Source organism: Streptopelia decaocto (genome assembly GCF_964273445.1).
Source record: "Streptopelia decaocto genome assembly, chromosome: Z".
NCBI lineage: Eukaryota > Metazoa > Chordata > Aves > Columbiformes > Columbidae > Streptopelia > Streptopelia decaocto.
Genome location: NC_138657.1, coordinates 9,679,066 through 9,703,411, shown reverse-complemented (window position 1 = coordinate 9,703,411; position 24,346 = coordinate 9,679,066). Strand labels below are relative to the sequence as shown.

The 24,346-nt window shown below is 42.1% G+C and overlaps 1 protein-coding gene across 1 annotated transcript in view; it reads left to right on the top strand.

Annotated features, from left to right (window-relative positions):
- PLPPR1 (phospholipid phosphatase related 1) overlaps nt 1–24,346 on the top strand; it is a 132,426-nt gene that overhangs the window by 91,018 nt on the left and 17,062 nt on the right. The window contains exons 3-4 of the mRNA XM_082074841.1: nt 6,234–6,422; nt 19,825–19,957. Of these exons, the coding sequence (XP_081930967.1) occupies nt 6,234–6,422; nt 19,825–19,957 (322 nt within the window). The remainder of the gene's footprint in view (nt 1–6,233; nt 6,423–19,824; nt 19,958–24,346) is intronic.

Below are 24,346 nucleotides of genomic sequence, written 5' to 3'. Positions count from 1 at the left end.
GCTGTTAGCACATCTGGATCAGATGGGCTTGTAATTAATTGTTGTCTCCACCTTTGTTATCTGTAAGGAAGGCTTGTCTGACAAGGTGTTTAACATTTTCCTCGCCGCCTGCCCACTCTGCAATGCAAAAATGTAGAATCTTCTTAAGAAGTTACAGTCAGGGTTTGGGCATAGGCAATATCAGGAGACCTGAAAAAATTCCCAGAGCCATCCTGTAGAAAAGCTTGTCAAAGTAATTGTTTTAAGTAAAATTATAATGTAATGATACAAATCCAGTCTTTTCCAGGAGTCTAATCTTATGCCAGTATTTGAAGGAAGTTTGATTATTTAAGAAAACAAAATATAAGTAATCAGATGTTTTCTTTCTCTATTTATGTCAGCTACAGACACTAGGGATAAGAAATCTGTATCAGGTGAAGGATGACTTCGTAAGTGGTTTCCAGTATTCCTTCCAGCAGTAACTTAGGAGTTCTATATGTAGCTAACCTGTCTGCTTTCATGGCACACATATGCTACAGCTAGTTGGATGCTCCAGTGTGTCTATTTCAAGAGTCACGTTCTCATCACCTGGCTAAAACAGCACACCAAAATTTTTCAGGCTTTGCGTAACAGTTGGTCACTAAAGTTTATGCAGAAGGGGAGGTGGAAATCCCATTAAAATGGATGGAACTGTGAGCCACACCATGTACCCATAGGGTTGAAAACACTCATGCAGGTTTGTGGTGCTCTGCTCGTGAAATCATGACTTCCATTTTGTGAGCTGAAACCTCCCATTGAAGCTTGCTGGAAACAAACTGAGCAAGGGTTATCGGTAGGGATCTCACCGACTCTCTGCTAATCATGCAATATACTGGTTTGGTTTCTTTCAGAAGGAATAAAAATGGAGTCTTTTATGTTGTCATTTGTGTGCAAGAACAATTTTCCAATTATCAGTCATGCACATTAAAGGCACTGTAAGATGTATTATCAGTAGCATGTGGGAAGGCTGATAAGCTGAAATAATTTACCTATTTATGTATAAATACCAGCAGTACTTGGGGTTTTTCAAATTCGTTTGGATTTGCATTATGATTTAGATGAACGACGAAACACACAGCAAAAGGAGATTTTTGCTGTGGCTATATGCCTTTGTTACAGCACATAGAGATTGTATGGCTAGAGACTGCATGAGAAATTTTTACAACCTCTTCCTTTTCTCCCTCAATTTCTTGATCCTCTATTAAGAACTCTGGGAAGTCTTCAATATAGGCTGATCAAAAAGCCATGCCTCCCACTGCGTCTGTTGTCTTTTTACAATAAGCTCTGTCTTTTACAGCTTTATGTCCCTTTCCTGAACTTTCCTGTTTGCAGAACAGGGGCCTTTTCTCTGTGGATAACTGTAAGGAAAAAAAAAATAATAATAAAAAAAAGTTCTTTGCAGTGAATGAAGAGACTCTGTGCAGCCTGGGACTTCAGTACCACTACTGGGTGTATGGTTTTGTTTTGTAGTAATTTTGTTTTGGATGTGCAGTGGTCTCTGAGTTACGCTGTCAGAATTTAATGGTGTGGCGAGGAATAGATGTTGAGTGCTACAGAATTAATCCATTTAAATAGCTGGATTTAAGGAAAAAACACAAACCAATTGTTTGAGTCCAACTTGTCAAGTCTGATCTAAAATCAAGCAGGAATTTTTAAATGAAGCTGAATCAGACACGTGATGTGTTTCCTTCAGACTATCATGAATTAGCTTCTGCAGAATCAGGACATAAGCACATATCATTGAGCTTTTTCATGTTCAGATTATTGACTAATACAGAAAAATACGGTCCAGAAGAAAGGTAAATCTTGGCTGTGCCACTGGCTTTACTGTGACCTAAGGGTAGTCATTTTATCTCCTCTGCTTTTGTCCTCTCTCTGTAAAATGGTGATAAGAGCATTTTCTTATCTTACAATGGAGTAGCAATGCTAAATATTAAGGATTATGACATGGGTAAATACTGTGGTAATGGAGGCCATTAAGCACCTTAGACATTTCTATTCACTGGTTGCTTTTCTAAACTGAATTATTGAACATCTTTAATTTTTCCCAGGTAAACTCAAGGAAATGAGTTTATAAAGATTAATAAACCCTGCAAAATTTCAGTGTTAAACTGTATAGTGTTTTCTGAATTATGGAACTGGATAATTTCTGTCTTAAATCAATATACCTGCTCTTCTTCATTGCTTCCTTCAATTACTGTAAACCTGAAAACAGGGAGAAAAAGCGAAGTTGTTGTCTGCTACAAACTGACTATGGCTACAAAAATCAGGGGTCTGTGCATTTGTCGTTTTAGGTCCTAGCTCTAGAAATCAAAAAAGGTTCATAGAATCATAGAATGATTCTGAGCGTGGCTGGATGGGGCATACCAGCCATGGGTCCATCTCCTGGCCCAGCTCTGCTGCTTAGAGGTGGCCCCTGGGTGCCTCCATTCCAGGATGACCACGAGACAATGCAGAGGCTGTTTCTTCTCTCATCACCAGGCAAACCTCATTACCTTGCAGGTAGTGTTCTATCTCTGGCATCTCTGCTTCCAGCCAGTTTGACCCTTTCTTGCAGCTGTACCTTCTTGCCCTAATTGCCGTATGATTCCTCAGTCACATATTATCACTGTTGAGCACTTACAATTTTAATTTCCCCTTTAAAAACAAACAAAAAACCTCATTCATGTCACGACACATACATATGAAATAGTCACCAAGTGGAAGGGAAAGAAGAAAGGAAAAAGAGGAGGGAAGGGGAAAAGAAAACTAAGTTCTCCATGTTTTTGTTTGCCTTTTGCCTAGAGCAGCGAATAATCAACATCAGGCGCAGGAATACACCAGACAACTGTGGTCAAGTCTTCACTGGCTGCAAAAATTTTGCTAAGGTTTATGGTAACAGCTGGACTATCCTTTTGGTACCTCACATCATCTCTTGTTATCCTGAGACCATGACAGAGCCTGTTGAGCTGGAGGTCTAATTTCTGATGTCTGCTGTTGCTGTTTCCCTGAGATGCTGGCCATCACCAACAGGATCTGACATTTTCACAATTCAAATCTCTTTTTGCAGATAATATGTTTTTTTCTTTCTCAGAAGAACAAAACAGAGAAGCTAAAGTGTGACTGGAATTGTGTTTGTTATTGAGGTATCTGTCATGTTGCAGGTCAGTATTGACATAAGTCAGACTAGATCTGTATTTTATGTGTAGGAGGGGTATTCACGCAGCACTGAGGCAGCATTTGGCTCTGGGAAGGTCAAGGTTAAGTTGTGCAACCACTGGCTAGACAGTGCATTTGGGATAAGTGAAATTTTCCTCCCATATCAAAAAACCACATTTTTTTGGAAATCTTTTTTTCCATACAACACCCAAATAAGTTCAGTACCTGCTTTCTCCGTTTCCCAGTAACAGGGGGAAAACAAGCTCTTGATATGGTACCATCTGCTCTCTCCCCATGTATGCTGGCTGGGCCTGGCAACCTAAAGCATCTCTGAGGGTGTGTTTGGGATATTAAGGGTGGGTCAGGTTGCTTCTGACAGCCCTGGGTGTAGGAGGTGCTGCAACTGAGCTTAAATACCACTGTCCAGGCATCCTGTAATCTCTAACATGTTCACCTGGGCATGTCAGTTAGTGACAGTGTCATTGCCTTCCTCTGATGTTAATTTATAAAACTGAGTTTCCCACGGTTGATCAGGAAATCTGTAGCTGTTCATGAGTTAAGTTCCAAATCCTTAATTATAGGACTGTGTTTGTTTATAGGGAATCCCAATGACTAGGATGCTGTAAAGGTCTCTGGGGAATACACGAATACATCTTGCTTTATGTTTGCTAAAAAAAAAAAATCCTTTGGGGCAGGTATGGGGTCTTGAAAATGTTGGGTTAAACTATGAAAGTTGACAAAAGTAAGTACTTTTTTCAGCTATACATTTGAGAAACAGAATACTCTTAACAGTTTCATCTAAAGCTGTTACACAATCCGGATAAAATTTTGTGAGAGAATACATTTGTTCACACTTCTAGAGGTAGATATTGCATAGGAAAAATTACAGACTAAATCTTTTGAGCTTCCAGCCAGTTCCAGCTGTCTTCAATGGACACCACTGGCAACAGAAGAAGTGTGAACGGGGAGGACGGGCAGCGGGCAACTGCCTTCTACTGACCATATGTGGTTAGCTTGTCTGTAATTCATTGTGGGGTGTTAGATTTCAAAGTTCTGGATCTTAAAGTTACTGAATCATTAGAAGGAAGACAAAATTGTTTCAGAAAACAAATGCTTGATTAACATTTTATGTTGACATATTACATGCTGTAAATCAGGGTGAGAGAGAGAACATGCACCATTTGATGAAATAATTATGTAGATTCCTAGTTGCTTGAGATTCTAAAAAGGGGCTATGTGCTTTGTCTGTATAAATTTCACTTGGTACCATAACGCTGTAATCAGCAGAACTTGATGTTTGAATCCATAGAGCTGATTGGGTGAGCCAAAAACATAAAACAATCCAGGCTGTATTTTCCAGGGGTAGCATTAATCTGCAGTTTTAAGAATGTGGCTACAAAACCCTATTGTTAATTTTGAAGGTAAAAAATGGGGGAGGGTTCAGAATCTCTCACCTTTGGCTTCACTTTGGCCTGCTTAAGTGTATCCTACAGGTTGCTCAGGGAGGCTATGGAGTCACTATCCTTGGAGATACTCAAAAGCCATCTGGACATGGTCATGGGCAACTGGTTCAAGGAATGGACCAGGTGACTTTCAGAGGTCCCTTCCAGCCTCAACCACTCTGTGATTCTGTAATCTTCTACTTTCATCAGTGATTTCATGGCAGTTTATTTTAGTTGAACACTCACTTAAATATACAATTACTTTAATGGCTGTCTGAGCATATTGTGCAAGGTTAGGCCAGACGAATGTGTGGATGGCTTGTAAGTGTATCTTTGAGACAGAGTTGCCAAAATTACCTTTTAACTCTCTATTCTTACAATAACCTCATGGCAACACAGTTTTTATGCAGAAATCTTTGAGCCAAAATACTGAAAACAAGTCACTTTGGAGCTTGTTATTTCGCTTTATTATTTTTATTTTCTATGCTGTGGCAAGATAATTGTATATGTGACAACACTTGTAAGAGTGGCAGGAGGTGTTAGTCTCTCTAAAGAGAATTCTGAATCAGATACTGTAATTTTTGTAATTTCCAAATCAATATTGCTATTTTTGTAAGTGATGAGGATTGTGACTGGAGATTTCCTTTGCTACCTGGCAGAGAGGGAACAGGAATGATGAATTAGTATATCCTCTTTATTTCATGAGGTGAGATTAGTGACAACCTTTGTGAGATTGTTTTGAGATGCGTTGTTGAAGCAGAGTGGGAAGCGGACGCTGACACTGACCAAAACTGATGCACAGTAGCTGTGGATGTATGCAAAAAAAAGTTGATAGCTGAGGTTTTTCAACCAGCCCATTTTGCTAGCAATAAACTACAAAAAAAGAGACAAGAAAGGCTATTTGAGGATTACATGTGTGAAGTTGAAGATCCAGGCTCAAGCCAGAGTCTTTTTCAAATGCGGTATGATGGAGTGGGGCAGCCAGGCAGTGCACAGTAGCTCCAACCAGTTGTTCAGGGAGTCGGGATTTCTGGGTAGCCTTCTAAAGCTTTACTGGTAAGCAGCAGCTCCAAGAAAAGTTGAGTGGCAGGAGGCAGATCTTCCTCTGGATGAGTTTTCACCCGGGGCACAGAGGGCTCTTCTGGCTTAGCACAGGGTGCACATTCCCCAGCATGGGCTTACAGCTGCAGCGGGGAAGCATTTTGGCTTTAGCTTCCTTTATCCTTTATAATAATCCTTTCCAGCTCCCCACCACTGCGCACAGGTTTTAGCTTGTCATCGCTGTTGGCTCCTGTAGTGCTGCCCCTCGTCCTGTAGCTTTCATTGATCGTTGCTGCTGTTGACACTCACATGCCCTTTGATAAAGTAGCTGTCAAAGCTCCCGTCGCTCTACGAGCCGCGCTACGGACCCACCGCCATCCGAGACGTTCATTAGTGTCGTTTGCCAAAAGGTTTATGTAACAGACGTTGGAAAGCGAGCGCGCAGAAACACACAGGCTCACACACCAGTATTGCGAGGGCTGTTGGGGTGACGGTGACGGGAATATGGTCTACAGGACCAGAGTAGCTCGAAGGCATAGCTGCATCTGTTAAAAAAGCAACTGATGTCTCTGTGTGACCATGCTCTATTTTCAGCTTGTCATCATGGCTGGAACTGTTCTGCTCGCCTACTACTTCGAGTGCACCGATACTTTTCAGGTGCATATCCAAGGTTTCTTCTGTCAGGATGGCAATTTGATGAAACCGTACCCTGGAACAGAGGACGAGAGCTTCATTTCGCCTCTTGTGCTCTACTGCGTGCTGGCTTCAACCCCAACAGCTATTGTAAGTATAAGAAATTATTTGAATTCTCCTTGACTTCTCTGTAAATAAAAGCAATAGTCCTGTAGGATCTTGTCCACTCTCCTCTCTTTTCATCTGTAATTGATTTACGCTTAGCTGGGTCTCTGTTTTGCCTTAGCCTAATATGATCTTCATCAGTTATCTCCAGAAGTAATTATTCTGAGGTAATCACAATGCAGGGCTGAGGGGTAGAGCTTGTTAAGCCTTTTACAATAGCTTGCTCACTTCAGTGATTAGTTGTGAATTGCCTGGGCTCCAGAGAGGCTCTAATGCAAAGGTGATGTGTTACTGGAAATAAGGAAACAGGATGAGGAGGAAGTAAAACCTGGGTTGGACATGCAGTATATCCTGGATTATTTGCGGCTATATTAAAAAGGACAGTTGAAGGGCTTTAAAAGGCTTAGATGAGCAGAAGGATGCTCAATACAAATACAAGTATTAATGCTATTTCCTTTTTATTTATAATCTCTTTATTTTTGGCAGTCACAGCCACATAACTTTTTTTTACCTGATTTTCTTCATTATCCAACCAGAAAGCTGCAATGTAGCTGTTCTGAGCAGATCAAAATATTCAATTAGCTGAGTACATGCAATTCAAACAGATCACTGAGTCACTGATCAGCAAAACTTTGGTCCTTGTCCATTTTCTGTGTGAAAAGTTGCAAATTTCACAAATAGTGAGCTTTGCAGTGTTTGTAATTACACTGATAAATTCCTATCAGAATATGTCCTTGTGTACTGTGTTTTATGTCTTTCTCTTTAGTATGTTTTTCTTACATTAACTTTGCATCAAATTCAAAAGTTGATTAAAGATGTACATGATTTATTTACTGTGAAAGATGAATGCTGCACCACAGTCCTGTTTGAGTTCTTGTCTGCAGTAGTTTTAATGTATGCAACAGTGTAACAAGGAATGTGGTGAGAAACGTGAAAGGGATGTGCAGAAGAGGCTATAGTTTTTGGTACAGCATACTCTCTGAAAAAAGGTAGGGCTTTTGAATTGGATTACATCATGAGTTTATGAAAATCCTCTGCAATAACGGTATTGTTTTCTGTATTGAAACTCAGCTGAATGTTGAGACTTTCATTTTACTTTGTGCTGCAGGGATAGATGACTTGCAAGTTAAAAAAATAAATGTATTTCTCCAACTTTTCCCAAATAAGCAGAGTACCATTGTTTAGGGAAGTGACTTTTGCAGGTGGTGTTTGTAAAGGGAGACTGAGTGTCATTACCACACCTTGATGCTTTAACAATGAAGTTAGTAGGAGGTTTGTGCCTTCATTCAGCATTGGGTCAGCAAGTGGCAGTAAGAATGTGCTCTTTATTTGGATCTTCAGTTTAAAGCCTTGCTCTGGCAAAATTTGATGCAAAATTTTGGGGTTTTGCTCCACTGGATCAACATTTTCTTTCTTTTCAGTGGCCCAATAACTTTCTTCTGCTTTTATGTATGAAAAGCTGGATCCGAGTCTTCTTTGGGAGTTGGGCAGTGCTGTTTTTGTAGTTTCCTTAACCCATGTTAAATACAAGGAATGAAAGACGGTAGTGAATGTTGGACGTTTTGGGTGCAGAGACCTGCCTGTAAGTGCAGTGTGGAGCTGGTGTGACCCTCCCACACAACACAAGCTGTCAGACACGCTGGGTGCAGAAGCACAGTAATCACCCTAGGTGACTGGATCCAGGGCTGGATAGAAACTAGTAGGTTGTTTCTTGGGTTATGCGATGTGGTTACGCTGGCTGTCTGGCTTCATCTAGACAAGATGTGTTCAGGGACAGCACAGGCCTCTTTGCACCATACTTTATTGTCATCTCTAGGTACAACCTCAAGGAGACAATGGATCAAACTTCACTGGGAAGACATTCTTCTTTTCATTCGTAATGTAGTCTGTATTAATAAATTATTTCATGCATTATTTGTATTATTGTATTATTCGACACATTATTTAATGATCTAACGTATTATTACGTAGTATTGAGCTAATCTTCAACCAAAGCATATGTCAGAGGGATCTTTTTCTGTCCTCCTGGCTGGTGCTCAGCACAATGTTTCCATATGAAAAATTTCATTTTATTTCTCATACCTATCTTTTTCTGAGAGACTTTCCTCTGCTTGCAGGCTAGTTTCAGACTTCTGCTCCAGGTAGTAGCTGTTTTCACCAAGTCTTCCCTCTGCAGACTGTGTTTTGGCAATGATCATTAGCAGAAAGTTAGTAAATGAGATAGAAAGTGGGCTCGAAGTCTCCCCAGACTCTCTCCGTGCATTGCACTGCTGGTCAGACCATTCAGCATGAGTATCCTCAGCTGTCATCTGGTACTGGGATGGGTGCTGCTTGTCATTCAGACTGTCACAGTCTGGGGTGAGTCGTTTGATCCTCATTTGATCCTGTTGAATCTTCCAGGGACTTCAGTGAAAGGAGCAAGTGCAGCCGTTTCTATTTATACTGTGATGATTGTACTTGCTAAAAAACAAACCAAAAAACCAACAACCACCTCCACGCCCCCCCCCCCAAAAAAACTAAAACAAAACCAAGCCACACAGCTGTGCTTCATGGGAGGGAACTTTTTGTGTATTCACTGTAGCTTAAGTTGTAGCTTCACTCTCTGTACTTTGCTTTCAGGAACACTCACTGAAATCCTGCAGCTCCACCTGAGAACAAATTGCTTAAGTCAAACATTTTACTAGTTGTTCCTTACAATCACTTTCCTCTCCTCTTCGAGACACTTCTTTGCTTCACTTTATGAAGCAAACTGGTTGTTTTGGCTAAGAGGATTTACAGCAAGTAATCTGATCTCTCCGTGTTGCCTGTATTTTGCCCCTGTCCTGACACCTCATGGCATGAGTGGTGACTGTGAGAGGGGTGAAGCCCAGCAGCAAGGAGCACGACACACTCATGGCACCAGTTAACAGAGTTTCTGGAGCTGTGGAAAATAGTGTTGGACTCAGTACAAGCTCCCTTGTCTGAGGCAGAGGCCGCGTTTAAGTGCAGTCTTGTGTGCACAGGTCTGGAGAGGATTCAACGCCCTGGTTTCAGCATAGCTGTGAGGTGTAATAAAGCTGGCAAGCCAGAGGGAGCATCTTTGTAAATTTAATGTAAGAGCTTTTTGTCTCAGTCATTTGGCTGTGACAGTGGCCATAGGGAAAACGGAAGCATGTATTTTATTTCATCGCTGACAACGCTTGTCTGAAGTGCTGTTGCAGGTTGGTGCCACTGCATGTGCATTTCCCTGCACTTCTAGTGGCAAAATAAATAACACCAACCTGTTTTTCTGCAGGGTTTTTTGTTGTTCTTGAAACATGTGATGCAACTGACTTTGTTTAACCATATTTTTTTGCTACACTGTGTAGCTAATCATCATACATCAGAATTACAAAAGTCTTTTAATGTTCCTTCTGATAACCTCTTGGTCTCTGATAACAAGAGTTTCTTGCAAGGAGAGATGCCTGAATCTTATGATGACACTGTTAAATAAATGAAAATCATGTATGTCTGACTCTGTTCTGTGAAATGCATTTTTCTCCCAAGTGTACCACTGAGGATAAGTCATCTGCTGTACTCATTTTGAATTTTCTGAGTGTGGTGGTATTATCATCCTTGCTGCAAAGTAGTAGGATATGGTGAATTTGGTAATAAATGGCATCTATATAAAGAAAAAATGGTTTTCCTTGGAAAGAAAAAAAATGGCCACTTTATTTCTGATTTAGTGACTGAAACGTACATCTGCAGACTGAACTAGTAAATTTTCTGTTGGCACTGGCAGAAAAGGGAAATTCCTGGAAATCCTGCCTGCTTTTGATTGAACTTATAGTTACCTGTAGGTTCTGATGCCACAATGAGCTTCATAAGATGTATATGGTTTCATCTTCATCTCATGCCAGTTGTTTCTAATGCCTTTTTTTTTTTTTTCCTCAGAAACTTTCACCTTCTTGCAGGCTTATTTCACTTGTACTGTCATACTGACATTGTTGGCAGTTGGTTATTGGACAACTGCTAAATCTCCAGCGTTCCTGTTGTCATGCTGACATGGGTGTAGAAATGCTTTCAGCCCATCTCACAATAAAATAGAAACTATGGTTAAATCACTATAATTTTTTCAGACAGGAATGTACTATTCATGACAGTCATGGCAAGCACTTGGGTTCTGTGCCTACGGCCAGTCTCTGGGGACCAGGGAAGGGGAGTGAGAAGGAGCCAGTCTCTGTGGCTTTACGAGAACAGCAGAGAACTTCAGTCCTTGCCTCCACAGCATTTCAAAGGATCAAAAGTTTCCAGCTTGCCAGTAACTGATTTTGTCTTGGGCTTCAGGTGGGCTACAGCAACACATATCTGCACATTTGGATAGCTGACCTCTGCTTTACAGAGCTTCAGACAGCCCCTTATTTTGATGGTTGCAGATACTTCAGGAAGGGTGAAACTAGCCAGAGAAAAAATGTAATTTCTTTTTTTCCTCAGAGCTGGAGATCTTAGAATGCAGACCTTTTTCTGGAGGTAAATATAGCATGGGTATTTTTATCAGCTGGTTTTCCAGGGACAGGGAATGTAAAAATTAAGAGCGTCTTGAAAGTTTAAGCACCAGAGCTTGAGTTCCATTATCACAGGGCTGGTGAATTCAAAAGTGATTTGTCCCACAGCAATATGTTATGCAGATCCTAGGAGAAAGCACTGATATTCCAGTGCACTGTCAGTTCCAAAATATTGGGGCAGGGGGATGAGGAGGGTGAGAAATAATAATTATTTTAATTTTTCCCAGTATTACAAGTTTATGAAAACAATGTTTAAAGTGGAACAAGTTGCTCTGCACGAACATAAAATTTTCAAGCCTTTTCCTTAAAAATATTCTGGGATGACTCCACCACATTCATTAGTGTCTCTCAAGCCTAGCTTTCGCTGTAAGGATGTTACTGCAAATCAGCCAATTCCCCAGCTGGTACTAAATAATCCTTCCAGGGTTCAGAGCTGCTGCTCGCACTGCTCCATCCTTGGAGATTTGTCTGCCTGCCCAAGAGAAGCAGAGAGGCTTAGGAACAGAGCCAGCTCACTGAAATGAATACTGAACAGCCGCAGAAAGCTTCAATGGCACAATTCCTTGTTTCCTTAAAGTAGAACAGAAATTGCCACTACGGTTTTCACGCAATCCTCAGTTTCTCTCTTTGCCTTTCCAGGGAGGAAGCAGCAGTCTACATGTAATTAACTGGCCAGTGCTGTTAATTTGTGTAATGTTTTGAGATAATGTTGGAATTAGTCAAATCAAATTAATCTGATTATTAATTAGAAGATGAATTAGAGTGCTGATCAAATTTACCTGAAGCGGGAAGAAACTGTTCCAGCTTCCCTCTGCGGTTTGCACTTACCTCCCAAGCTGCAGAAGCATCATTCTTTTAGATGGTTTTCCTGTTCTCTCTGCCACACTGTTTCATTGGCTTAGTACAGCTGTGTTGTTTCAGTGATTTATTTCTAGAAGGGAAGAGAGGGAGTTTCTGCCCGTGTTGGCTGATTCCCCTGTGGCTGCTCAGCAGCACATGCTGGGGAAAACAAGAGTGGCTCATGCAGCTCAGACCTGTGTTACAGTAGCTTCCTCAGCTTTTTTAGGCAGAAATCCCCAGACTCTGCTGGTGACGGTGCTGCCGGAAAGCACAGACTCCTGCGCTGCAGTCTTCTACCCACTGTGCCATGCGATGGAGAGGTCCTTGTCGATTCCTGGAGTGCCCCTTGCTCCTCGTTAGGGAAGCATATGTCCCTTTTCCAAGGAGATGTACCACACATGGTGCTCGCATGGACCTCCATTTGAGCTTGGTCCCAGAGCAGGGGATCTCCACTCAAGGGCATTTGGCTACAGCTTTACCATTGGGAAATGGAGCTGGGGTTGCTCACGGGCCAAGGCTGGAGGAAGATCCCCTGCTGCCTCTCAGGTGTCCCCTGGGAGTGGTGGCTTGTCTCCCTCCTTTGAGGCTTGCCAAGGACCCAGCTGGTGAGGTGATAAATGACAAACTGGGGTAACAAGGAGTGAGGCAAAGGTGTGCCCGTTACAATGTGTGAATGTTGATATTCTGGTATTTAAACACCATTCTGGGAAACAATAAATACACCTTGTTTGTCTGATGTAATGCTTTCAGGTGCTTCTCCTCTCAGTGTCTCCAGGACTTTGTAATGGTCCCACTCACATGCCAGTTTCTGAGGAACAATGCACAGCTGTGGGAAATTTCGTCTCTTAATCAGATCTTCAGTATAATTATTTTAGACGGTTTTATCACAGTAAATTGGTGGGTTTTGAGCACAATGATGAGGCACTTGTGGTTTTGGGGCAGGCTGGAATCCAAATTGTAGATTTTGGCCCTTTTGAACTTGGAATAAAAAAAAAAAAAAAGTCAGTTTTCTTTCTCTGGAAAAGGACTTTTAACTATTCATTGCTGTTACTTTCATTGAACAACAACAAAGAAACACTGGGAGATAATAAGTAACTGAATGCACATTAAATTTTTGTCCTCAGAAGACTGTGGGTGAGCTGGCTCTGCAGTGTTAGGCTGAAGTCACTGCTTCATTTCCTTTCATGCAAAATACAGAATTGCTTCCTGTGGGCTGGAGAAAACCTGTCTAGATGGTGATGGTAAAGATGAAAGTGTCTGAGAAAACTCTGAGCGAATCTGAGAGTTTGGAAGGGTCGGGGTCCTGGTTGTGGCTCACAGCAGAAATACTGTGTCCTGGAGGGGGTGCCAAGGCAGAACCCCAGTGATCGCTTGCCTCCTATGGTGTCTTTTCTAAATATGAATGTTTCTTAGTGTTTGCCACCTAGGTTTGACTATGGCATCTCAGCTGTGCAGTGTCAATATTTGACCCTGTAGATAGCAGGTAGAATGGCAGATCAATAACTGTCGGGGCCTAAGGTAACTGCAAGGGAGATCTAAGGAATTAAGGAACTAACAGCACTAAATGAAAGTCCATATGAACCATGTTCTTAGTGGGGACTATAGGCAAAATGTAGACAAAGCATAAGAGGCAACCCTGCAATAGGAACAAGCTGCAAGAAGGGAAACTGATCAAATATTAGGAGAGATCTTTTTATGATGACAGTAGTCAAACTATGAAGTGGTGCCATCGTCAAGGCTGTGGGATCTCCATTCTTGAAGACATTGGTAATGTAACCGCTCAAGGTTGTGGGTTGTGCCGGCCCTGCTTTGAGTAGGAGTTCAACCAAAGGCCTCCAGGGCCCCTTCCCATCTAAATCACTGTGTGGTCCTGTGCCTCTGCATTTTGTAATGCCAGTGAAAATCTGCTGTTTTACTAATGACAGATGACCAAAGCTGTGAGCTCCCATGTAGAGCCTGAAGTGTCTCCCTTCCAACAGGCAGCTGTGCTAATGCATCTCTCAGATAAACTGCAATGCAAAAGGGCAGAATTGCTTCTGGCCCAGTGCAAGCCAGTGCTGATGAAACACCTGCTGGACCACTTTGCAAAGGTCACCTTTTGGTGGACAAGACTTCTTTTCCCAGGGAGAGTTGTGTGGAGTCATTTTGAAACTGTTCGATTGGTCTGAGAGTCCCGTAACCTTCGTCTTCTTATATCCTCTGTGTTTGAGTGCTCTGTACATGGCTCGCCTCCCAGCCAGTGCCTTCCTCATATCTCCTCCTACCCTTGGCAGCTATCTGAACGCTGCAGACTTGATCAGTTTCATTCTATTTGTGACATTAAAAGTGCAGCCAGGCACAACCTTGTAGAGGATTCAGGAAATGTCATACACCTCGCTGAAACGTGCCCAGAATGGGGAGTGATGGTGTTCCGAGACACAGGTTCAGTTCTGCTTGCTGGCAGAGATTTTTGTGTGTAGTAGCATGTCTCTGGATGTGGTTTCTATGTATAAAGTGGTGATAATGAAGATTGACTATGTCACAAGGATGCTGTTAAACAAGTTGAAAGGTCTAAAAACTCCCAGAAATCAGAATGATATAAACTTAATGCATAGAAAACTCACAGAATCACAGAATGTCAGGGATTGGAAGGGACCTCGAAAGATCATCCAGTCCAGTCCCCCTGCCGGAGCAGGAACACCCAGATGAGGTTACACAGGAAGGTGTCCAGGCAGGTTTTGCATGTCTCCGGAGTAGGGGACTCCACAACCTCCCTGGGCAGCCTGTTCCAGGCTCTGGCACCCTCACTGAGAAGAATTTTCTTCTCACATTTAAGTGGAACCTTTTGTGTTCCAGTTTGAACCCATTATCCCTTGTCCTATCATTGGTTGTCACCGAGAAGAGCCTGGCTCCATCCTCGTGACACTCACCCTTTATATATTTATAAACATTAATGAGGTCACCCCTCAGTCTCCTCTTCTCCAAGCTAAAGAGACCCAGCTCCCTCAGCCTTTACTCGTAAGGGAGATGCTCCACTCCCCTAACCATCTCCGTTGCCCTGCGCTGGACTCTCTCCAGCAGTTCCCTGTCCTTCTGGAACTGAGGGGCCCAGAACTGGACACAATATTCCAGGTGTGGTCTCACCAGGGCAGAGTAGAGGGGAAGGAGGACCTCTCTCCACCTACTAACCACCCTCCTTGTAATACACCCCAGGATGCCATTGGCCTTCTTGGCCACAAGGGCACAGTGCTGGCTCATGGTCATTCTGTTGTCCACCAGGACCCCCAGGTCCCTTTTCCCTGCGCTGCTCTATAATAGGTCATTCCCCAATTTATAATCGAAGCTGTGGTTGTTCCTGCCCAGATGCAAGACTCTACACTTTCCCTTGTTATATTTCATTAAATTTTCCCCTGCCCAACTCTCCAGCCTGTCCAGGTCTCTGGATGGCAGCACTGCCTCTGGTGTGTCAGCCACTCCTCCCAGCTTGGTGTCATCAGCAAAGCTGCTGATAGCGCACTCTATCCCTATCCAAATCGTTGATGAATATATTGAAGTACAGATCCTGTCTGTACTTCACATAATTCTTCCTAGTATGGGATCTCCGTCATCTTTCTGTGATCAGAAACACCATCAGTTGCACTTTTTCGTGGAAAGCAGCAGGAGGATGTTGTTTCACAGGGAGACTTCAGGCAATCCCAGGCTGTGGGCACATCTGTGCCTCCTGCCTCTCTTCTGTGCTCCCTGGCTGATGCTCCCACTTCTTTATCTGTGAGGAACTGCAGCTGAAGTGAAAACTGTGGCAACTTTCACACAACCCTAGTGTTTGCCGAAAGTGTGAAAAAATAGAAAAATTGTGTTTTCCCAGTGAGAGAGTGAATGAGAGGCAGGAGGGCTGTTGAGATGCATGTGGGATGCATGGAGGCAGTTGGGCCACACCTGCTGGAGAAGAGGGACGAGCAAGTTGACCGAGCTGCGGTGAATCCGTAGTGAGTTTTCACAGGGAGGCGGGGAAAAAAGGAGGTGAGATTGAGGCAGTGTGTCTGGTAGTAAGCCAGTTTACGTATAGGAGGACCAGGATTGTGGCACTCTGCGGGCACAGGAGTTCAGGGAGACATGACTAAGGAGGAAGACTTGGGCTGCTGGAGGAGAGGTAAGCCACAGCGTGGCAGGGGAGCAAAGCAGGGGTGCAGTCTTAGCTTTGCTGGAGGATTTGAATTGAGGCACAAGGCTGGGCCCATCCTTGGCTGTCAGCACCATCAATAATTACTTTTCTAAACTGAATATAACTCTTCAAGGCGGCCCTTCACCCTCACCCCACTGTGGTTCCTGTAGGAGTGCTGCTCTGGGATCCAACTTGTCTGCAGCCTCCTGGTTCCTAGTTGAAGGACTATCATTTGCAAATCTATCATAGACAAAAGGATGTTGAAGAGGAGAATGAGACAGATGACTTTATCTGTCTCTCTGCTCAGGAAGAGCCAGGAAATAAGTAAAGCATGTGCAGCAGGGGTTTTTGAGAGCTGAATATAAAGGAGCAGGTATTTGATGACACTGCCAGTAATGGAAAGGCAGGACAAATTGAAGAAATTTTCTCAAGGGACAGGCTGAAACAAGCAAGGAAAAAAGACTGCTGGGTCGGTATTTCTCATTCATACTGGGGCTTTGCAGCATCATTGTAGTACTTTTACCTAATAGTTGTATGAAGGAATGTGAGCAAGAGTGTCCAAGCAATGTAACCTTAGTGTAGTTGACCTGCTACTGCATTCAGGAAACCAAGAACAAAATCAGATCCAGTGGCACTAGCTTTGCTTCGCTGTTGCCTACATCACCTCAGACCGCAGACACCTGTGCTTTTAGTCGCCAACTTCCAATGCAATTTTCTTGCCATTTCAACTATCAAACTAAGCTAGTATGATACAATGATTAATTAACCTTACTTTGTTTTCCCAAACAGAAATAAGTAGTTTGCCTGCCATTTTCTTTTTCCACTCATATCTGTGTATCTGTATTTAGATTCCAGATTTAGAACTGAATTGTACCAGTTCCTGGAGTCTTGATTCTGTTCTGGCAGAAGCTAAGGTGCTTAACAGTGTCAGTGATTGATTTTGGGAGACCAGCTGGACAGCTTGGCTGGATGTGGCCTTTGCTGATGCAGAATCATCAGGTTTTAAATCACAAGAATCAGCACTTACTGGACTTCAGAAATGCCTGAAGAAAACAAACAAAAGATCAGTTCTTTGATTAAGACCACGTTCTATTTTGCACAGCTAGATTAGCTATCACAAGTAGTTGCCCAGGCCCCCATTGAATTTTTAGGCAACAGCAAGGCTCACTTTCTAGAGCCCACATTAAACATACAAGGAAACAAAATCCTCAAATTTAGGTCGCTAAATTCAGTGCCAGAGATAGCACTACAAGAATAGTCCAGTTATGTTGAATCATCTTTATGACCTCACAAATAAAGCATTATTACCATACACCTAAACTCTCTATTAAACCAAAGGTGTTCTTCACTTAGAAAATCACATTTCAGTCTGTTACCCTATAGGAAATCTGGGATATGTCTGCTTGAATCGGTGAAATGGAATTGAACAGATTTATAGCCTGGCAAAATTTACTCCTAAGTCTAAGTGGAACTAATCCATCCACATGGGAGTTGCTAGGAGTATTCCAGACAGCTAAGTTTGTAGAAATAAAGGTGGAAATTGAAGAGGGAAAGTATTCAGATAACTTGTGATGCAAAGAAACTTTAAAAACTGATGTATTGTTAAAGGAGGACTATTAATATGTTTTATACCCAAGTCTCTCTTATTTGAAAAGTTTCAGTGTTTTGAAGTCCACTAACCCATGTCTTCACAGAGTAAAATTTCTGCAGGGTGTGAATTGTCTCTCAGTGTGTACATATAGATCCAGGCAGACAGAAAGCCAAAGCATTAATTCAAACTTCTGAACATTATCAGAATTCAAATAATAAATGGTTTGAAAAAAAGTGTCGCTTTAAAACTGCTTTAGTGCAGATGGCCTTTTTCTTAATTCTCAGCCCCATAGTTAGTGAGCTGAGCTTATTGAACTGCTTGCCAATTCTGTTAAGAGCAGATGGAGTGAAATGGGATAAAGGCAATATTTCAGTGTGGCTCCCATGCATTGGTTCCCACCCCCAGATACCATTATTGACATACATTTTACAACTCCACATCTCTTGCCATCAGCAGTTAGAATTATAAAGAGGCTGAGCATACTTGGCTTGAATGTCAGTAATCAATAAGGATGTTCATCTGGCTTAATAAGGATAAATTGTAGCCCTTGAAACAACATACCATTCCAGCAGTCAAAGTGAACTAAAAGTAGTTTCTTGATATTTACACTAACTCTGGGTGTCTGTGCACATGTGTGTGCGCACGCACTTTTACACATTTCTCCAATCGTTCTCTAACACTATGGATTCCTCTTGTGTGTCTTACAATCATGTATTAAATTAATTCTTTTGAGTGTTCCGTTTTTAAAAACTCATTTCTTCCCTTGTTTTTTGTGTTGCTTTTTTTTTTTTTTTTCCCCCTAAGGACTTTCATTACAAACTCTTGTCTTTCTAAAAAGCTCCCAGTTTCCACTTCTGAAGCCTGCTGACAAAACATGATAGGTGGGATTTTCAGATGTGCACACTGTGAGTGAACCACTGCTGCCTGTAAAGCCTGTGATCAAATTTTGTCCAGCTTTAGCAAGGGCAGATAGACCTCTCTGCAAAAGAGTTAAATTAATTCTGAGTGCAAATGAAATAGTGATCCTACTCCTATGGGAAGCAGTTATCATTTTTATAGAGATCATGAATGTTCTGATCACAAAAATGTACGTAATACATGAGCACAGATAACATAAAGATCAATGGATCCCTGAAGACTTCAATTTCCATGTTTTAATGAATAAAGCAGGGCATTCAGTAAATCAGACAGGCCAGAAGTCATCCTCTGGCCCTCAGACTAGCTGGCATGTGCAAACGGTAGCTGAATGGCTAAGTTTCTTCTATGTAAATAGCAGTGGCTGCATATGGCTTTCCTCATGGGACTTGTCCCACGCATTTTCCAAGACACTGTTGTCACCAGGCCAGGCTGTGGCAGGGACCATACCATCAGGGGTGACCGGCCATTCTGGACCCCTGCCCTGTCACTTTTTACTTTGTTAATACAAATATATTCATCATGAATTTTGACTAACCTCCCCAAAGGTTTTGTGAGTTCAGATTGATTTCCATTGCCGGGATGTCCTTCATTTCTTTTCAAACCTGACAGGGGCTCTGTAACCTGTATCTGGCAGACTTAAATGAATGTAAGTTTGGGAAGGTTTGGAGGCTTCAGAAGCATCCAATATTGCTGAAGCTTGCTGGTAAAATGCTGGGGTGCAAGTCTACAGAATTACTTTTCACTTCCTGGACGGACAGAAGTCTTCCATCTGTGAAGTCTATACTGTCAGTAAATTTTAAATGCTAATAGCAAGACCTGACAAATTCCATGCCAATTGCTATAAGAATGGGAGCTTCTGTGATCCATAGTAATCATAAGCTCATGCTGTATCCCAGGAATTAGTATGAAGGCCTAATATTTGCTGTGTCTTCCCACTGAGTGCAAGAATGACAGATGCTTCTCTTGGCTGGGAGTTGGGCCTATGTCAGTTCATTTCAAGTCAATAATTGTGGCCTCACTGTGGATGTGCAGCATCCCAAAGACCCACTGCTGTGTGGTACTGTTTCCCTGAAAATAAGTCCTTCCCCAAAAATAAGCCCCAGCATGATTTTTCAGGATTTTTGATGATGCTCTAAATATAAGCCCTGCTCCAAAATAAGCCCTAGTTGCAATTAATAAAAAAAGTCAATTTAAATAGCGTCCAGGCAACTATACGTGTAAAAAAGCAAGCATCTTTTGGAGCAAAAATTATTATAAGACCCTGTCTTATTTTCAGGGAAGCGGGGTAGGTTCTGTGGGCTGGAACCAGACACCCTTGTTTTAATGTTTGCTTATGTCATTTTTAACCTTCTGTTTCTTTCCCTTTCCTGGCAGATTTTTATTGGTGAGATATCCATGTATTTCATAAAGTCAACCCGAGAAACCCTAATTGTTCAAGAGAAAACAATATTGACTGGAGAGTGCTGTTACCTGAACCCACTGCTTCGAAGAATAATACGTTTTATAGGTAAGTGTCCTTAAGCACTGCAAGTTTAGTCCCTGTTTGCACCAAAACAGAACAAAACATCCAAATAATCTACACCACAAAATTAATTAAGCTGTGAAATCTTTGCAGGCGTCTTCCACCTTAGAGGGATAGTCCCCCTCGGGATTTGCAAGGTAATGTTGAAAATGTGCCATATCATGCTGTCTGGAGCTGGTTTATACCCTATTCCGCTGAGCTTAATGCTTCTTCTGGACCGTTCAAGAAAGGTTATGCCAATCAAGTCCTTATATGAATAATTCCATCATTGCTATTCTGTGTAAGCTACCCATTTTACTTACAAATTGGTCCTCACCAGCTCATCTCTTTGGCATTTTTCTTTTCAGCTCTAATTTTAACATCCATAGCTCTGCCACATAATGTTCAGCTGAGCACACTGTAAAAAAGCCCAGAGCCCACTTCAAAATAACGTTCTTATTTTTATTGTATTAATTTTTGTTAGAGATTTTGTTTAGTTAATTACTGAGAAGGGAGTGAAGAAGTTCTGTCACTAAACCATTTGGAGGTTGCTTTGTACGGTACTTGCAAACTGCTATGCCTTTTTCACAGTGTTGATAAGTGGAAAAAATGTCTACGAGACCTTACTGAGGGGTCCATCCCGTGGTTCTTTTGGAGCAGGAAGAAGAACAGCATTGCAGGTTGTGTTTCCGTTGTGACACTGACAAAGTTGTCCTCTAAACACTTCCTAATCCACAGCCATTTACGGCTGCTTAAACAGCATCCCTCTGTGTGTAAAGATAAGGAGGGCTGTTTGCTCACTTACTACTTGCTTGTAGCAGCAGAGTAAGAAGAGGGCAGCTCTGAACTGCACATTTAAGGGGCTCTGGCTTCCCTCCTTCTTGTTCATAGAATCATAGAATGGTTTAGTTTGGAAGAGACCTTCAAAGGACATCTAGTCCAACCCCTGCCATGAGCAGGGACATCTTCAACAGATCAGGTTTCTCAGAGCCCCGTCCAGCCTGGCCTGGGATGTCTCCAGGGATGGTTCATGCACCATCTCTCTGGACAACCTGGGCCAGTGTTTCACCACCTTTATTGCAAAAAATTTCTTCCTCATGACTGGCCTGAATCTCCTCTCTTCTAGTTTAAAACCATTACTGCTTGTCCTGTCATAACAGGCCCTGCCGAATAGTCTGTCCTCATCTTTCTCATAGGCCCCTTTTAAGTACTGAAGTAAGGTCTCCCCAGAGCCTTCTCCAGACTGAACACCCCCAACTCTCTCAGCCTGTCCTCACAGCAGAGCTGTTCCAGTCTCTGATAGTCTTGGTGGCTCCTCTGGCCTCTCTCCAACAGGTCCATGTGTGTCCTTTACTGAGGGCTCCAGAGCTGGACATAGTAATTCAGGTGAACTTCATGAGAACTTCATGAACTTCTTGAGAAGTTTCAAGTTCATACACGGGATGGAATGGTTTGTCTCACTGCTGGCATGCTGCAGTGGTAAATACAGCTTGCCACTGCCCAGGAGGAGCTTTGCTGACAAAGTACCACAGCACCTCCATCCCTGTGTGCTCTTAGAGGTAAAAGCATCCTTGTATAACAGCATCTTACAGAGAGATGGGTCTGAATTCACAGTTAAAAGTTAAAAGATGCAACAGAACAAAGGGCTGAAAATACCTGGATCGCTTCTTTCCATCACTGCTGAATTTTTGAGCTTCATCTGGAACAAAAACGTCTGCTGCGACTGTGGCAAGGGTTGTATCACTTCCATGGAGCACAGCCCTGGCTGCAGGGAAGGGTACTTGCTCAGGGCATGGAGTTGAAAGACTTATGTTAAGGTTTTCAGCAGCAGCAAATATATGCTGCAAAGGAGGAAGAGCCATTGTTTTCTTTCTCCTTCTCTCTCTGTGCCTCCTGTTTTATGCATGGAAGTTAGGAAGGGGAATGTTTTTTTACCCACTCTTGCACCTGGGGGTGGAGACAAAGCACCTGTGGGTCATTACTCAGATCTGGCCTGTGTGCTGCTCATCAAAACAAAAGACATGGGAATGTAGTTTGAAGTAAAATACCCTTGAACCTCAGATAACCTCTAGGATATATTGACAGATAGTAAACTGCCATTAGGAGAGAAGCAGGGTACCAGAGTCCACTGGGCCACTCAGGAATGTTTGACTGTTCCAGCACATTCAGCATGTTGCAAAGTCCTAATCAAATATTCTTGCCTGCGGGGTCAGCACTAAAAGAGCTTATACTGTGGTGGTTAAGCACTTGCTCTGTATGTTTTCTTATAGCTAGCTTTATTCCTAAACATTCATCTATTGTTTCTCTTCTGATCGAGGAGAAGGGGATAACGATGATATAGTGGACTCTCAGAGAGTAGTAGATATGAACCCTGCTAGAGAAATCAATCTTGGCTTTGCAGCTATATTTGTTTTCCCGAGAAAAATGAAGTTAATGTTATTAGAAATGGCTTAAAGTGTTCTTCTTATCTCAAACTACACTGATCGTTTGCTTGTTTTCTTCCAAACGTTTTCCTTGCCTCTGCAGTAAAATGAAAGAAGTAGAGTTCTTTGAAATACTTTATGAAAGGAACTAAAAATAACCACACATTTTTCATTGACATTCCACCTGCATTTTGAAAACATGACATGGACTAAGCAGCTGTAGTTTGTGCTGCATGTTCAGGGAAGTTACCTCCATACAGCTGCTTATTCCAGAAAGCAACTACCTGGATGGTTGGCTCTGGGGAGACTACCAGCTTGCTCATCAACGGATTTCCCAGTGTCCTTTTTCTCTTGCTAAACATTTTCTCTTGCTAATGCTCTTTTGAGGATTACTGCTCCCAAATTTTAGAAAAGCAAAGAGGCTTCTTGTCCCTCCCTGACTCTGTAACAAGAATTGCTGGAAAGAGTTGGAGTTTTAAGAACAGTAGCTTAAATGTGCTTTCCAGAAAACAAACAGTTATAAATTGAACATTCATTGAACATTCACTTAGATTTTGTAAGGAAAAAGAAGCAAAAAGGGAAACTCCAGGCAATCTTTTGGTGGTGTGAAATACAAGCACCTTTGTCGTATTATCTCCATGCGATCTTTTGGTATTTGGTTGGGGTATCTGGTTGCTGGACATGAGCTTTTTCCCCTCTTGTTTTTTCTTCCTGTATACAAAGTGAAGCACTTTTCGCACTTTGGTAGTGGTGCAAAGAATTAAGCAAAACCAAAACCCTTCAACTTCTTTTGGATATTGGCAAAGCCCCATATTTCTTTTCCTTGATTTTTCTTATCTTGCCTACTATGCTCTCTGCTCTTTGTTTTCCTCAAGCCCTCAAGAACTGTCTAAGATTCTCCCCTTGTGAGTTTAGTGAGGACCTTGAATGGTGAGGTTTGTCTTAAATCCCTCCCTGGTTCTTTGTCCACAGGAAGCAGAACCAAAATTTCTTCTTGCTTCCCGACCCAGTCATGTATTCTCCACATTGGTAGATATTCGCTTTTGTGGTGAAGGGCTGCCTCTTAACTTGTATGTCAAGTCCTTTACTGCAGCCTAGGTAGGTGAAGCCTGCTCTGTTCCCTGTATTTAGAAAATCAATTCCTTTATCAGTGAGAAAAAGCTGGCTTAGCTTGGAAACATCTGACTTTGATATATGTTGCAATTTTTCCATCTTCCTCTTTACCTTTTATAGCTGCTTCCACAGACATTTATTTTGAAGATTTTCAGGTCAAAGAGGTGCTGTGCAATTGCTTTGAAGCGGCTTTTTCTGTGTAAAATATTGGTGCTGCACTGCTATTTTTCAGTCACATCATCTCTCCTCCCTCCTTTCCCCACCCCTCCTAGCAGTTTTATTACAAATTTTTGATGGCAAAATTTGCCATTTACATGCTGGACCTTTGAGAAACCTGAGGAGGAAAACAGTTGTTTCTTGGGCCTCTGCCTCCTCTCCCTGTTTCCCAACTTCAGTACACACAGCCTTTTGTGTTTTTATTCACCCTTTCTTGTGTTAATTTCCCATTCAGTATTTGTTAACATGTTGCCATCTTGCATTTGCTTCTGCATTCTGGTTCATCATTTGCACTGCAAATAGAGGTTATAAATTATTTTAGCACTATTTAGTGAATAGTTTCAGTCAAGGATTTAGTCTGTTTGTATACAGCTGCTATCAGGACCCCAGGATCATGGATTCAGACCTCTCTGATTCGGTTTGGCAGGGTGACTAAGGTGTGTGTTGTGTTTCATTTTATTGTATTAGTTTTTTAAATCCGTGTGATTAAGTTGTATACCTGCAAAGCCCTGATAACGTGCAAGTAGCCTCTCTCCAGTTCATATATTAAGAAATGCAATGTGCTTCATGAATTTGTTACCAGTGGCTTTTACTTTGGAACTGCATAATTTGCAGTTAACAAATGGCGCAGATCAGCTTCTGC